The sequence below is a fragment of the Oxyura jamaicensis genome, chromosome 2 (genome assembly GCF_011077185.1).
Source record: "Oxyura jamaicensis isolate SHBP4307 breed ruddy duck chromosome 2, BPBGC_Ojam_1.0, whole genome shotgun sequence".
In the NCBI taxonomy this organism is placed as follows: Eukaryota; Metazoa; Chordata; class Aves; order Anseriformes; family Anatidae; genus Oxyura; species Oxyura jamaicensis.
In genome coordinates, this window is record NC_048894.1 from 154,519,655 (window position 1) to 154,536,656 (window position 17,002).

At 46.5% G+C, this 17,002-nt stretch overlaps 1 protein-coding gene across 2 annotated transcripts in view; it reads right to left on the bottom strand.

Moving 5' to 3' along the window:
- Positions 1 to 9,516, bottom strand: part of AGO2 (argonaute RISC catalytic component 2) — a 45,662-nt gene extending 36,146 nt beyond the window's left edge. For both annotated transcript variants that reach the window (XM_035318407.1, XM_035318406.1), the window contains exon 1: positions 9,124 to 9,516. In XM_035318407.1, coding sequence (XP_035174298.1) covers positions 9,124 to 9,154 — 31 coding nt within the window. In that variant the 5' untranslated portion in view covers positions 9,155 to 9,516. The remainder of the gene's footprint in view (positions 1 to 9,123) is intronic.
- Between the last annotated feature and the right edge of the window lie 7,486 nt (positions 9,517 to 17,002).

Genomic DNA, 17,002 nt, shown 5'->3' on the forward strand with positions numbered 1-17,002 from the left:
CAAGCATTCAAGTGGGTGGAGGGCAAACAGATTACTAAAGGTCTCTTCAGGAAAAAAAGAAGGGGGGAAGAGTGGGGAGGATGCAAGCCTCCCAGTAATTCTCTTCTTGTATTCTCCAGTTTCCTAGCCAGGTATAATCCAATTCTTAAATCATTATTGCCTGGAATTGCCCCTAAAAAGCTCTCCAGTTTGATCACTCGGGTCCCATTCAGTTTCCTCCTGTGCTTCTCTCCAGCACCTGCTCGTCCCAGGGCACCACGTCTCCATCTCCACTCGGACACGAGCCTTGAAGAAACTTTGCTCAGCTCCGTTCCTCGCTCTGGATGCGTTACGTTTCCTTCTTCTCCTGTTCTCAGCACAAAGAAATTGCCCAGACCCTACCACGGATCCACGCGGGATGCCTTCACATCCCTGACTGCTTCAATACTGATGAGCAAAAATGAAGGGGCTGTCTGAAAATTTGGGCACATTTTAGGACCCTTGTACATCATTGTGGAACGTCTTGGATGAACAGCATCGCCTGCAAACCTGTAATCAGTCTCCTTATGTTCAGTAGACTTAATCTAAACGCGATTTTTATGGAATAATTGTCACTCGCCGCAAAAGAATTCCAACTATGTTAATCCTCAAGTCCGCTGTTGTACGATTTCGCCTGGAATAAACAGTTACAGATCTGGATCCTTGGTTATCCTGGCTCCTTCCCTCCTGCTGCGTGTTATCAGAGGCATCAGCGCCCGCACGCACACGAGCGCCGCTCAGCCCACCAAGCTCTAAAGGCTCGGGTTTTTGCCCCTGGCGAGTCTTTCTGGTGAGCCAGCTGGAGACTGGTGCCACGGAGGCCCCAAACCTCCGTCCCCAGTGTAATTCACATTGTGTGCAGCTTAATGAAACACAGAAGCGATTTGTCCTCAGCTCGTTAGAGAAATAGTCCAGGACGGACACATTTTGCTCTGTCCTTTTGCAAGCATATTCACACCCACCCGAGACTTTGAATAGCAGTAGTTTTGCCTAAAGTCTAGAAATACGAATTTCAAGTTAGTCTCATGCCTAAAATCTTTTTACTTTACAAGCCTCAGCTGTTGGGCTCTAACGCAGAAGCAGCCACGCTTTCCTTGGAAATGAAATCTTGGCCCAAACCCACACCAGATTAATCTTACAAAAAAAAAAAAACAAACTCAACTCATGTCTTGGTTTCGAAGCAGAGAATTCGCAGTTAATTTATCATTTTTGGTACCGAAAGCAGCTGTAGGAGCACCTTTAATGGGAGATCCAGCAGCACGTAATGCGGTTTCAAGAGATAGGGCTGCGGTTTTCAGCGCTGCTGGAGAGAGTGGTAAAATACAGGTTTGTGCTAATGGAATAACTGAGGTATGACAGGAGTGTAGGCTTCCAGCAGGATGCCTCTATGATATTCCCCCCCACACACACACCCCATTACAGCTTGTTTTCCCTCCACCTGCTTCCTGTAACCATCCTGAGTTCTCCTAGCAGTCAATACAAATGAAGACTCGGCCGTGGCACTGCGCCACCCCAGCCGACAGCAAAAGCAAGGGAGGAGACCGTAAATGATTGCATTTTACTACAGGGAGATCAAACCCCTGCAGAAAAATGAAGTTACTCAGTTTTTCCCGCAGTGTCACTAGTAAAACCTTACTCAACATCGCACCCTGTCCTATAAATTTCCATTTGGGGGCCGTCCTTTTCTTCTGAGGATTCTGCGAATGTAAAAAGAAGTGTAAAAGTTAAAAAGGAAAAGGTCTAAGTGCTACCAAGAGGCCGATACCTCCACCAAAATTTTATATCAGCAGGGATTTGCAAATCTGAAACAGTTGGGGGAAAAAAAAATACCACTGGTGTATTCTAATCATGCAACAAAATCCAAACAATCAGGCTCCAACTTCCTCGCCCCAGTGGGAACTCCTTTTGAAGTTTCCTCCTTCTGAGCGAAGCTCTCCCTTTCAGAGGAACACACCCTCATTCAGCCTGGATTGCTCCTGAGTGTCCCTGCGTTAAAGGATGGAACGATTCCCCAAAAGAAACGCACGTGGTTCACCACGATTCTGCCTTTTCTACCTGCATCTGAGCAGTCTTCAAGTTTATTTCTGTTTTGTTTGGGGTTTGGAGGGCTGGTGGGTTTCGGTTGATGGTTTTTTTTTTGACCTACGTTGGACAGCGAAACAAGTTCTTTATCAAAGGATAAGCGAAGCCAAGAACCCAGAAACATTTAGATAGGAGTTTACCCTCTGCGTGAACAGACGCCTGTCCTTTAATAGCAAACGCTTGCTAAACAAGTTTCAAAAGGTACACAACGAGGCCCCAGAAATAATTACGTTTTAAAGCCTCGTTCATCTACATGACAAGTTTCACTTCAAACAATTCGCAGATTGATCCAGCCAAGCCAGTGAAACCTCCCTTCTTGGGAATTCTTCTCAAATTGGCTTGTTTTAAATAAATCGGGATTGGCACATCCCCACGCTTCCTAGGAGTAAATTAAACTTAGGATTTTGTTATTTTCTTGCGTTAACTAGACGCACCAAAAAAAACCCTGCTAGGACAGAAAGCTCTGCGGGGCCGAGCTGCCCGGGGTCCCAAAGGCCGTGTTATCGTGCACGTTCCCGGAGCGGAGCAGAGCAGGAAGAACTTCCCGAGGCAGGAGGTGGAGGCAACAAACGAGGGAGCCTTGGTTTCAGTTTGGATCAGCTTGCCTTGTGCGGCCTCCCACGCTAGCCCCAGCACGACCGTTTCTTTCCCCAGTACCACAGGATTAGTTTGAGGTGTAGGTAAACTCGCACACGGACGGCTTTTACATCTGCTTTCAGCAGCGAGGAGCTTTGTTTCTCGGGTGCCTGTTTGGTGAAGGCTGAAAGACTCCTAAAAGCTGCAGCAGAGACGAAACGCGGCCGAGAAGCGCTGGCAAAAACAGAAGAGGAGATGCAAACGACAAGGGGAGAGGATGAACTGCTCTCGCTGGCACTGCGGTTAAAAATCACTTTCACAACCCAAACGCGACCAAGATTTGGCAGCTCTGTGGAAAGCTCAATGAGAACTGAATCCGAAAGACAGCACCAACGGCAGCAGAGGGGGCGGGGGGGGGAAAGCCAACTTAATGAGTGACTTAGTTATGTCATTGCCACATCGAGCCGATGGTTTGCTTCTGCCTTGGCCGTGTCATTTTGTGAAGTCCCCCAGTTAGCAAAAAAAAAGCACACAGTCACCAGGTAGCGTGTGGCCTCTCAGCTGCTGTGAGGGTATCTACAAGAAATGCTTTTCCTTAACGTGAGGAAACAGAGAGACCACCCAAACTTGTCAAAATGCTCCCACGAGAACTTTATTCTGAGCCTCTGCTGAACCTCTGAGGCTCACTGAACGCGCTGCACGGCACCGCCTACCCAAACAGCCCTGAGTATACAGAACGAGGGGCACCAGCTCTGCCTCAGGGTCACAACAACACTTCCTGAACACTTCTAAAAGGTCTCTTCAGAGCTCTACTTCTTAGAAACGGCTACTAAAAAATCATCACAGTAACAAATTACAGCTCTGGTGTAAGGCTTGGGAAAGATTGGACTTGGGTGACATACCCGGGGACGGCACTACGCAGGTCTGTCTTTTGCTTTCCTAATTGTGAGAGCGTAAAGCTGACAAGGAAACGCTTCAGTCCAGCTTTGGGTATTAACATAAATGGGAAAAGAAGAAAAAGCATCTTGTATTAAGTTGAAAAGTGCAGTACTTCCCCGGTCACCAGGACAGGACGCGCTTCTCTTAATTGTTGCTGAAGCCAGAGATCACATTTTTAAAATTGGCAGCATTTTCTGGCGCTTTGAACACTACAAAGCCCGCCACTGAAAATACAACCAGGCACTCCGCTGAAACCTGCAGTAAGGCAGGCAATAACCCACAACACCCTTTTTGACGAGTCGTGCAAGTTTTGTAAAGCTATTTGTCGGCACATGCTTAGCTCACCCCGGGATGACTCTCATTACGCATGCAAGAGTTGCTAATTAGCAAGAACCGCGGCCGTTTGCGACGCCAACTTAACACGCAGACGTTTATTGCACGCATCGGCCCCATCCCCACAGTTTCTGGGGGGCCAGAAGAACTCAGGAGGGCTGTTTTTGGGAACGGACGTTCCCTCCTAGACTGTCTGAAGAGGGTAGGGCAGGCAGTCATATGCTAACCTCATTTAGCAGGTTTTAGAAACCTGAACTCTCTCTTAGGGCGTCTGAGAACGTGACTCGCAGCCGTTTTGGAGGGGCCGAGCCCGGAGGCAGCAGCGCAGCACGACACGTGCCAGCGGGGCTTTCCTGGAAGGCGAGGAGGTTTGGATGTCCCACGCCGCCTCCTGCGAGCGCTCCGACACACCGCCGAGGAGTCGAGTACGAGACGTTGTGGCCAAAATGAAATCTTTCAAGAGGGAGGGAAAATATCCTGAACCCCACGTTTCTGCACAGCCAACGAGAGAATCACTGCCGGAAAACAACTTCCACTTTCCAAACAGTCAATCTTTTGTGTACTTCGGCTCGCCAAGGAGAAGGAGATGGTTCATTCATCACTTGTCTTTGCACCTAATCACCCCCTCGTCTTTAAGATACGACTACACAGCAGGCTCAGCCAACGTAGGAAGGAGTCGTCTTCTCTAGGAAAAGCCCCTGGCCGTGGTGACACTGCTCCTGAAAAAACACCTCACTGTGTTTTGTGGGTACGGCTGACGAAAGGGATTTAAGCTTAAGGAAAAACTCTCCCGCAAAAAAGGGAGAGCTGAAGGTGCACATTACATTATTTCCTCTTTTATGTGTGCTTACGATGGATTTCAACACGACTTGCTGTCTAAAACGAAGCCGAAGAAACCACCCAACTCTATGCCACCAGCCGAGCTGGCACATTCAGAGCAGGGACACCCAAAAAAACCTTTCCAAAATACAAAGAGCAGCAACACGAGGTGCCAGGCGTTCTTGCTGCCCTTGGGGCACCTGCTGGGAGGACTCAGGTGGAGTTCAGAGCCACCAGATGAAGATGTTGCCGTGTGGGGAAGAAGCACACCCTTCCCTGAATGTTTTGGGACTAAAGAGAGAGAATACGCAACCACTACACACCATCCAGAAAATATAGGGGGGTTAAAAATGAGTACACACACCCACTGAAACTCAAGAACGATTTAAAAGTTTCTGAAGTCTATTGACAACTTTTAGGGGGCACTTTCAGCCAAACAGCAACTGAGAAAATAGCCTTAGTTTCACTGCTTTGATACAGAGAACTCCAAGTTTTTTTCTAGCTCAAGGAACAAAGTCCGCGTTTCGCGTGAAAACCAAAACCCCCTTTAAAAAGTTTTTCAGACAACTGCTGCGTCGACAACAAGTTAGGACTTCAGGTAGCAGACAGAATCCAACGTCCTTTCAAAGACTCAAAAAGGAGCCTGCAGCACGCAAAGGTGAGAAATTAGAAATAGAGAAACGCTCTGCAGTGGAAGTTACAGAAGCTTGTGGAAGTTTTAATCGCTTCTTCAAGCCAAATCGATCGAAGGACAATGTTTTTATTATGATGCCCCTGCCCAAGGCACGGGCATCATAATAAAATGATCTTGAAGGATCTTTAAGACATGATCTTTAAGGGTCCCTTCCAGCCCCAAACATTCTCTTTTTACGCCACTTCTACATTTTTCCGTCCTGGAAAAGATAACACAAGACGTAAGAATATCAAGCTTCTTGCGCTAAAAGAAGCAAAGCAAAAATCTCACCCATACTTTCACATTTCTTACTTTTAACAGTTTCCTGAAGGTAAAAAAAAGTGTAGGGATTGAAAAATGCAGCAAATTAAATAAGTCAGTACTTGGGAAAAAGGAACAGGGATCGTAAACATGAAATAAAAGATTTTGCGGTGTCCTTCTCTTGTACTAGAAGTACCTTCCCCCCAACGTAACGGCGTGTTTGAACAAAGTCTCCACGTTCAGCAGCAATTTTGGGAAATTAGTCAGATACGGCCTCCTAACTTGCCTTCTACCATTTCCAGGGGAAAAAAATAATAAAGAATTAAGATTAAAATAGCAAACCCTGGGCAAATCGAGCCAGCTCGCTGGCAAGGGGCCAACGCGACAGAACGGGGCTGGCAGCGTCCAGTTTTGGCAAGGGGAGCGGGAGGAGTCAAGTAGCTCGGATGTGTCCACGGGCTGGAGAGAAGCAAACGGCAGCAAGATCTCAGTCAGGAGGCGCATGAATGGAGCATTTACGCGGCGTCGAGGATGTGCTGACAGACATGCAGGGGCTGGAACTCTCGTGCACTCGCGGCAGCTGCGTCTCAGCGCATGTTTGCAAACCACAGCTCTTGCTCATTCCTCTGAACCGGATCTCAGCGTGCGCTCAGGTAGCAGCTGAGCGTGTGGAAGGGAACTTTCACTGGCAGCAGCAGACCGCACGGAACACCTTGCGCAAGACGGCCGAGCATCCCGCTGACAGTCCCCGTTTCCACGCTGCTTCGCTGCTGTCTTCAAAAATAAAATGCTAACCGAATGCCCTGCCGGACAACTTGATGAGGAGAGGGAAGGTATTTGGGACAGCTGGGGAAGGAAGCAGAGAACCTCACGGTGTGGAGAACAACTTGCAGCTCGCACCCCAGGACGGACGCTGCTGCTGCCCAGCTCTGCTCAGGGGAAAAGGGAAAGGGCTGAGCCTCCGAGAGAAACTCGGAAGTAAACAAGGCAGAAGATGAGCTTGCTGGGAGGGAGCAGGAGCCCAAGACACAGCGGTGATGTTTGGAGGGGAACAGCAAGCCGGGACTCGGTAAAAGCGTGGTGTTTGTGGTATCAAAAGCCCGGGGCTCAGAAAGGGATCTTCTGCTGCGGGGAAAATACCCTTACACACCAAATCTAGCGCTGGGGAAAGATCACTCTGAGCGAAAGGGAGAGCAGGAGGATCAGACAGAGAGCGAAGGAAGAAGGACAGGGGAGCTTCCACCTTGTTATGTTAAAGGTTAAAGTAATTGGGAGCAATGCCCAGTTTGTCAGAAGGCATCTTCCCTTACTCGATGGCATCTTCCCCAAAATCCTCTCTCCCTTAAGCTAATTTTTATAATTTTTTACCTTTGGGCGGAGATTGACCAGCACACAAACCTTCATTACAGCTGGTGTGAAACGTTCTCACCTTGCTTTTAAGGTATAGACTAGAAAAATGTGAAGCACAAGCTCAGTGTTGCACAGCTACACCTTGGATACACGTAGCTTTTAGGATGGAGGTGTGTTTCAGTATCATTATGATATTATAGTGGTCAAAGTTCACCAAAAGGACAGCATTTTCTCAAAAACATGGCAGGCCGTTGGCCCGGGCTAGCAAATACGCAGCTTATCGGTTCCCCATCTTATCACAGAGCCTGGCCGTGGTGCCTGCACTCCGCTCCACCCTCCGTATGGCTCCTCTTGGAGTCAGCACACCAATTTCCCCCCGTTCCCCCCAATATTTAGGGTCGGGGGCCTAGGGAACTTCTACGGAGTGCAGCTACAAAAAGCTTCCACCCCGGAGGCTTCTCCAACGCTGCGCCTTTTATTTAAGATGTGAATATCAGTTTAATTTCTAAGTCACCTCCAGCAATCGCCCCACACAGGTAAAACTACGGTCAATCCATACACCGGCAGTATTTTCAATAACTTGGCTCTCCAAATTTGAACAAGATGTATTGACAGGAGGTAAGCAGCCTTAGCAACAACAGCACAGCCTGAGCTCCACAAATACCTGTACACTGAACGTGGAAACAAGAGAACCTGATGCTAGAAGCAAAGGAAATGATTAAATCAATGTTTACCCACAGTTATTGGTACTAAAGTGTGCGAAAGCCAAAACCTTGAACCTCACTCAGGAGACACAGAGTCCTATCTTCCCAGGGCTTCTAGTAAAGGCTTCAGCACCGCAGGGAGAAAAGCAAGAAGTACAGCTCCTCTGCTTTTCCTAACACAGCAGCAATTCCTCCTGGCTGTCCTTCTTGATTCCTGTCCCCTCAAGGGGAAAATCAAAGAAAAAAGAAGCCAGCACCCAGCCGTGGGTCCCAGGCTGGGAACTCTCTCACAATCCATGGGAAGCAGGAAAGCCACCTCAGCTACAGGTCCTGCATTTCACCACGCTGCTCCTCGCTAAGGAATCCGAGAATAAGGGCGAGAGTTTTTATGCAAAGCTGTTAGGAACAGTAAATTAAAATACAGGAAGTTCGACTTGTTCTGAAACTTTTCTAGGAAAAAGAAAAGAAAAAAAAAAAAGCAACGTACGAGGCACCAGCCACCCAAACACTCTAGTTCCTGCATTAAAATAGAAACTGCCTCACAGAAACTGCCCGGAATCAAAAAAGCATTGTCCTATAGTAACAATACCCACTTCTACGATATTAATAGGTTTCTCCTAAATAATATCGGGGGTCCTTGAGGGAGTTGGCAACCTTTCTTCTGTCCACGTTCATCTCCCAGTTCACAGCACTCATTACACGACAGAGCCTGAGGACACCTAAGGAAGCCGACAACCTCTTCCAGCCCTACTTGGTGCCCGGGTACGGTCTGGGCAGGTTTTACCAACACCTAAAACCCCAAAATGAAGCAGGGCCCGTGACAAGCGGGCGCCCCCCGACCTCCTTCAGCCCGGGGCAGGCCAGGAGGATGCGGCCCGCTGCCGGGAGCGGGGAGGGAAGGAAATGGAGACCCCAGAGCTGCCAGCAGGAGGCTGAGCTGGCAGCACAGCCGGCCTGGAGGGGGAAGGAAGGCGGCACGGAGCTCACCCAGCCCGGGGAACGACCCCGGGACGGAGCCGGGGGGCTCCCCGCCGCCCCCTCGCCTCACGGCGGCCGGGAGAGGAGGGCAGGGGGGGTCGAGCCGCCCCTCCTGGGGCCTCAGGACACGCGACGAGGCTTTGCCCCTTCCTTCCCCGCGGCCTCAGAGGCTCCAACAGGGCCTAGAGTCCCCAAAACGGCCCCGTCGGGGAGTAAAAAATGAAGGGGGGGAGCGCCTGAGAGTGCTTGAGGGCGCCTCGTGCGCTGGCGGTCGCCTCCCCTCAGCCGTCCCCTCCTTCCCCTTCTTCCCCGTCCCTCAGGCACGCACCGAGCCCGAGCCGAAAGCCCCAGAAAGCCCCAAGAGGGAGGCGAAAGCGGTCAGAGCCTCACCGGGTCCGGCGGAGGTGGCTCCCGGGTACATGTCTCCGTGCGAGGCGGCTCCGAGGGGAGGGAAAGGGAGGGAGGGAGCAGCCCGAGCCGCGGTTAACGCTGGAGGAGAAGCGGGGGGGGGGGGGGGGGGGGGAAGGGAGGAGGAAAAGAAAAGGGGAGGGGGGGGGGGGGAAAGGAGGAGGGCCCGCGTTAAAACCAGGTTACTCGGCGGCCCTGAGGAGCGGGGGAGAAGGGAGGAGCCGCAGGGTCACGGGGAAGGGGCGCCCCGCCTGCCGCCCGCCTCCCTCCCTCAGCCCCCGCGGCGAGCGGGAAGCGGGGCGGGCGCCGCCTGAGGGGCCCCGTGGCCCGGCTCCGGGGCCGGCTGCATGCCGCCAATGGCAGCCGATTCCCCTCCTCCTCTTCCTCCTCCTCTTCCTCCTCCTCTTCCTCCCCCCTGACGAATTTCTTCCTCAGCCATGCCGCCGGGCTTCGCTCTTCGCCTGCCGGTGTGGCCGAGCAGGCGCGGAGCGTTTGTAGGAGAAGCGTTTCTAAGGCTTGGAGTGAGCCGCTGAGGTGAAACAAAGGGTGTTTAGCCTCAGCTTCTGGCTTAGGCAGGTGTGGTATCGTCAGTTGTGCTGAAATAAAGTGTAGGGTGGCGGCCAGGGCTGCAAGAGGACTTTGGAAAATGCAAAGTACTTGAGGCTCCCTCTCTGCTGTGAAAACCTCCAATCAGTCACCTCGCTTCCTTCACACCTCCATGCCACATCCACTTTTGGTCCCATCTGGGAATCCCGGTTGTGTTGTGGTACCTTCCTGTCTTGCACAATGAGATAATTCCTGGCCATACATGTATGAGGTTTTGGTTCAGGAGAATGCAAATCAGCAATTGCCATAATGTGAAAGAGGCATAATAATGGTCAGTGTGATGCACTGAGGCCCAGGAGATGATCTGCAATGATTCCTGCAGGAGTTTTCATTCCTTGGTAATTACCTCATTGGATCTTCTTCCTTTCAGGAGAAAAAAATAGGGAAAAAAAAGCAAACCTGCTAAGGAGACTGAGTTAAAGTGTGAGCTCACTTCCACCAGAAGACATTAATTACATTACATCAGCTATGATCCATACTTTCCTCCAGTGGCACCATTTAGATGGGGATGACTTTTTTAAAAAGTCTCATCCCAGAACAGTCAAGCCCCTTCAAAGTCAGCTAAATTCCTTCAGTTAATTTTATGTGCTAGGGGACAAGGTGAACATGCTGCTCGGTATAGTTATTCAAACCATTTAATATCCTCCATCAGTTTGTATTTGAAGTGATAATAGAAGCATTTAGCTATTCCAAATTTACATCAGCTATGTCCCCTTTGGGTCATACTTGTAGGTAGATATTCAGATATTAATTGCTCATCTGTCACTGCAAGTGTACTGTTCTTGAAAATCTTGTCACCACTTGTTTCCACTGGAGTGATTTTGGATTTTTCTGCATTCTAGGCTCCTCATATTGCTGGAAAACAACGTGAGGATCAACAGTTCAAATTCATTTCTAGAGAAAAGCCAAGTGGCTGGAGAACAATTATAAAGAGACTGAAGATGGTCTGCCAAGGCAGCTGGCAGAGGGGTTGCTGCTATCCCCTCTGCGAAGAGCTCTGTAACATTTGGTAATATTTTTGCACAAACACCCATAACTTCTTGATTTATGCTAAATAATGTTATGCAAGGCTGAAAAGAGGAAACAATATCCCCCCAAAACACACTCAGAAGAGAGTTATCGGTAGCAACTTTGGCCTTTCTGCTCACTCAGACAGTACTAAACGCTGAGGTGAGAGTGGGAAATCATGCAGTCCCTATATCAGCATCTGAGTTTTTGATACTATATTTAAATCAATCTCTTCAATCTGATTAGGAGGATAACTCCTGCTAACATTATGCATACCTCCGTGCCTGCTAGACCTTCTGCATTTAAGTACAAGAGAACATAAAAATACACAGATGGGTTTCTAGAAAAGTCCATTGAAAGTGGTGATCATGGAGAAGATAGGATCCAGTACCTACCACTTCATCTCACCCAACTAAGTTTAGATTTACTGCCTCACACCAGCACCGGCTGAACAATGTAGCTACATGCCTGTCTTGGCACCTACCACTGCCTACTCAGGTTTAAAAATTACACGTGAAAGAGCTGGGGGAAAAAATGTAGTAGGGCTACCATCATATGAGCAGTTTGTTTACTGTTCTAGCAAGAGAAATAACATGGCTTATGTTTGCTATACAAGGAATACAAGATGAAAATAAGCCACCACAAGTAATGAAGGCATTTCAAAATCTGTGATTTATAATCCCTGGCACCTGATATGATGTGGTAGTTAGCATACATCACTAATAGCATATCAAGCTTTTTAATACCAGGTCCATTAGTACTCAAAAAGAATATCAAAGCAAATACTTCAGTCAAAAATGATAACATAAACCTTTCAGTCATAAGACTGCGCTTACAGGTATTTTGTGAGAAACAGCTCTCATTTTATAAAAATTCTAGCACCCAACACGCAGATTTTAGGTTAAGAGGGCTCTGTGTCGGGTTAAGAGGATTTGGTAAACAGAACCTCGGAGCCCCCCGCTGCAGGATATGGTAGAATAGCTCTGACTAATTATAACCCCAAACACAGCTGCTGAGGGGGAGAACAAATAACCCATGCATAGATCTCTTGAAAGCGACCACCACCACCAAAACCCACAACACATTTGCAAAAGGCTCTGATAATTTATACTTGTCTAATTTGGTCACCCTGACTAGCACTGAGGCTTTCCTCCATCATGACATTCACAAGTTTGGAGCTGGCAGTGTGAACAGGAACAGGACAGGAGCAATGATCACCGTGTTTATATTTTTCCACCTGAAGGAAGAGCTCCTCATGTTGGTAGGCATGTGGAATGAGTTCAATCCAGACTTCCAGGCAAAGAACCATCTCTGTCCTGTGGATGGACAAAAAAAAACAAACAGACTGGCTGTTGGGCACACAAACACAGATAATCCCATCTCACCTTTCCACATCACTCTGCTTGTGAAATACTGGACTGAAAACAACGGTCATTGAAGCTTGCATGCTGAAAGGATGTGCCGGCATGAAACTTCATCTGATACCTCACCCAGCTGCCAAAGAAGAAAAAAAATAGAGTTCATTTTGGTACTCTGCAATCAGGTGAAAATTAACAAGCTCCCAAGCAACAGAAGAGAGTTGACATTTAGAGGAGGTTTCACAAGACAGTAAAGACATATCTCATTCTTCTGGGTTCTGAAGAACGCTCTGCAATTGATTTCAGAAATTCTCTGGAAAATATAGATCCAGAGAACAGCAATTAATATCTGGAACAGGCTAGAGTGCAATATACTTGTATTGATTTCGAGCTGATTTTTGTGGGTTTAGAACTTCATAAGCAAAAGGGCTTATCGCTGTGTATACATGACTGTGGACTTGCACAATCGGTTAAATAGTAAATCAGTTAAATAGCTTTATTTAAACACTGTTTTTTTTTTTTTTTTCATGTAGGAGTCCTGTTGTTCCTGCAGGCTGTTTTCATGCTACTGTACACTCTCAGCAAGATTTCTGTGTTACTGAGGAGAGTAACAGCTCTGGTCTGCCCCTGTTCTTTTAGTAACGGCACACACAGGTTGGTCCACGTCAATTGCATTACTTCTAATGCTTTCTGTAACTGCCAAATGATGATTTGGAGCACACTGAAACCTAATTATGTGTTACTGGGCAATTTCACCCCCCATCTCCCAAAAAAAAACAAAAATGAAAAACGACTTCCCCCCCCCCCCCCCCCCCAAAAAAAAAAAACACACTATTTTTTAAAAGATTTGGGGTCAGATTGGTTTGAAAGCTCTATAAAAGCGTTCTTTTCAACGTGCTTTTGATAAACTATATTAACAATTACATAGTATTATAAAGAATTGCTGAAATGCTCAAAATCACGTTTCTTTAGAGAAGAATGTGACTGGCTGTTGAACAGAATACCCTGTCCTAACTGCTAGATACCAAGCTAGAACTGGGATTTCCTAAAGAACGAATTACTGGTTTGGGGAAAACTCTGCATTTTCTAATCTTTTTTTTTTGAAGTAAATATGATATGTGTGAATGGCTTTTAAGAATCCTTTATATAAACACAGGTAACTGGGGGTAAATATTTTATATACAGTTAAGCTAATGTTAGAATATACGGCTTTTCTTTTGTTGAGAGAACATATTTCAATCTCACTAAGCACAACCCTTCTCTTCTTAAACTAAATTAATTAAAAAACCAGTTTATAATGTCTGTTAGTCATTTCTAATAATGATACAGTGGCAAAAAAAAAATTACTTGGAGAAGAAAGATGTAAATTTAATTGTTGACTCTGAGGGAATTCAAACTTACATTATTCCAGCTCTCAACTGGCCTGACTTTTATGCTGTTATTCTGAAGTGTGCACACTAGATTTCTCACATACTCTATGTCCTTTTCATAATAATATATATATTTTGCTTTAAATAATGAAAATATAAAGCGAGATCAGAAAAAAGTGAAGGACTCAAGAAGGACTGACTTTTGGAGGTGATCAGAGCAAAGACTACAGCAATTAAAAACTATCAAAAAGATGCAGCACCACCTATTGGGGATGTGCTGTGTGCTGGTTATTACCATTGCATGTAGCAGTAGAATTTTTCTTTGTTTTGAGCCCAAATGAGCATCCTGTTGAGGCAGGTTTCTGAGCTGGACTTCCCACTATAGTCATGGACTCAGGCCTGGAAATATTTCTTGGGTTTGAACCCAGTTATGAGCACGGGTAAAACGCAGAAAAAAAAATCAGGTAAGGAACGAGTTGTTTCCAAAAAGAGGGTAAGAGAAGCAGATACTCTACTGATACTATTCATGAACAAAGCTGGAGAAGACAATTTAATGGTGAATAGTTGCTTTGTCAAATCCACTCCTGCTCCCAAAATAAAATAATAATAAAAAAAGCCCTGGCCTCAGCGTCAATATAGCCTAGTAGGTGCAACTCTAAAATCAAAATCATACCATAGAGAGAAAAAGATGGTACCACCACTGGAAAACAGTTGAGGGGGGGAGAACTGTCCTGGTTAACAGCACCCAGATGTGCCTCACCAAACACGGGGCACCCCGATTAATCGCCAGCTCCTTCCCTCTCTCAAGAGTGGAAAGACTTCGGCCCTTTGGGTAAAGGTGTTGATGTGATGGTAAACAACCTGAACTTCGCTGGTGTGGCTAATTGCTAAAACCAGGAGACAGAGGCATGTAGAGCCAAATGAGGATCCTCCCAGGGCCAGTGAACAACTTGGATTGTTTGAATGGCTTAGAGTAGAAAAGAATAATGAACTTCTACTAGGGAAAGAAAGGGAACTGTACAGAGATTAAAGTGGACTGTGGCAAGAAAGACAACCTAAAAGGGCTCATCTGCTTTAAAATCCTCTCACTGTGCCACAGGGATTGCCTTTAGGCAGCTACAGCATCTCTACAGAAGATGGAAGTGATTCTGGGCAACACCAAGCCTATTTGGTGGCTCAGGGAATTGTGTTTACTTATTGTTTGGGTTGGGTTGGGTTTTGTTTGTTTGCTTTCAGGCAAGCAGTCATCTCTTCTCTCCTTCTTGCAGATGACTTCCCTACCTGCAGGACGTGCACCTGGCTGAGAGACCAGCTCACGTGTTGTTTCCTGTTTTGAAACACTGCCTTCAAGACACAAGTCTAAGACTTTGCCATTTCACACGTCTTATTGTTGCTTCCCCAGTGTCGATTCACAATATAATGCAGTTTTCTAGAACCTCACAACAATCACTGTGCTGACTTTAATGCTAGCTTCTTCTGACCCCAAACATAAGCATACCGTTATAGCATAAATGTATAGACGTTCCTTACCCAATGCCCGATGAAAACACTGTTGTCCTACTACATTAACAGGCCAAAGGCCCCAGTCCTGGTTTGTCAGACCTGTGCAACTTGTGTGAGAGCTTGCCGTGTGAACTAGAACTTGATAGCAGGTGTCACTCGCTGTGAGGTTTGAATGTGGAATAATGGCAAAGGCCCTGAAAGAAGAGGCCCCCAAATTATCAATAACTTCATAGAATCACTGAATGGTTTGGGTTGGAAGGGACCTTAAAGCTCATCTAGTCCCCTGCCATAGGTGGGGACACCTCCCACCAGCCCAGGTTGCCCAAAGCCCCATCCAGCCTGGCCTTGAACACCTCCAGGGATGGGGCATCCACAGCTTCTCTGGGCAGCCTGTGCCAGGGCCTCACCACCCTCTGACTGAAGAATTTCTTCCTTATACCTAATCTAAACCTACACCATTTTAGTTTAAAGCCATTCCCTGTTGTCCTATCCTCCCTTGCCCTGACAGAGTCCCTCCCCAAACTTGTGCTCAACTACTAATTATCGAAGTGCATCTTGAAAGGATATTTTAATAAAGGAAGAATCAGCTCAGGAAGGTTAAAAACAACCAAACAGTTAAGTAGGGGTCAGGGAAAGAGAAAGAAAATGTGAGATTCTCCTTGGTGAAGACTTCTTGAGTTTGGCCACCTCGATGACTGTCAATACCCAGGGTCATGCTTTGCACCAGCCCTGATGTATTGTGTACATGTCTAATTTAGGATGAAGTGTTAAGGACCAAACGCTTTGTATATGTAGCAATAATGACTGATCAAGTACAAGAATTAATCTGTAGGGATTACAATTGTGAGAATTATTAGCACGGTTTTTTCTTAATTAATATTAGTAGTAAAGTTCTGTTTTCAATTTTAAAACTGACGTGATTTACCAGTGTTAGCCCTCCCAGCAATCTCTAAGTCTTTAAATGCTGTGTATATGTATACATATACATGCACACATACATATATATCAGTTGCAACAGTGTTTGTTGAAACAAGTTCATCCCCTCCTTCCTGATGTTTTGCTTTCCTGGCTGGTAAGTAGAGCTCAAGTGTATTCACCCAAATCTCTGCCACTGCCCTTTACCGTCCTCTACGTGTAAAACACTCACCTCAGGAAATTTTCACACCCAACCTCTTTGCTTTGCTTATCACAAAGACACTCCTGTGCTATCTGGTGAAAGCTTTATCAGCACAGTTGTATTATCACCCATCAGAGCATTGGCTTTCTGGAGCAAGCCCTAGTAACTCATCACTCTGGAAGTAATTCAGGATCCTAGAACTGTAGAATACACAGAAGCATACACCTCAATGTATTTTCTATAGATCCATCTCAAAGGGAAGTTATTCTGTTCCAAGAGGATGGCAAAGTATTACATAGATTGTATGAAGTATGGACAGTTAAAGGTTCAGAGGTAAAAAGCACACAGGCTTTATCCTAGACTTTATCCCTTGGTCTGCCTTGGAATTGGGCTTTGTTAACTGGCAATGCTGACTGGACAGCTAGGCTTCAAAAAGCTTTGGGAAGCAGCAACACTATTCTTTCCTATTACACAGTGATTTGTTTGCATCATAACTTTACTCTGAGCCCCTACAGATCAGCCACATCAGTGTCACTCCATAGATGTAGCAAGACAGCCATGAAGCAAGGATGCAGGCAAATCTCCTCTAATTAATATCTTTATCAACCAAAACCTAAGCTTATGTGAAAGTCACATTTAAATTTCAGGTCATATTTTATTTTTAAACAACGCATCTTCATTTTTAAAATAATTTTCGCTTAAGAACTGTTACCTACCATCCCTGTTCTCTCCTATAGGGTCCGCTCAAATTTCCACTCAGACCTGCACCACGAAAACAGGATAGAAAAAGCTGGCCCCTGTCATTCACCTGTCTTCTTATCCACAAGCAATAGAAACTCCTGAGTACTGTCCCCAAACAAATGTATTAAATTTCAGCATAACATCATGAAACCTGCGGA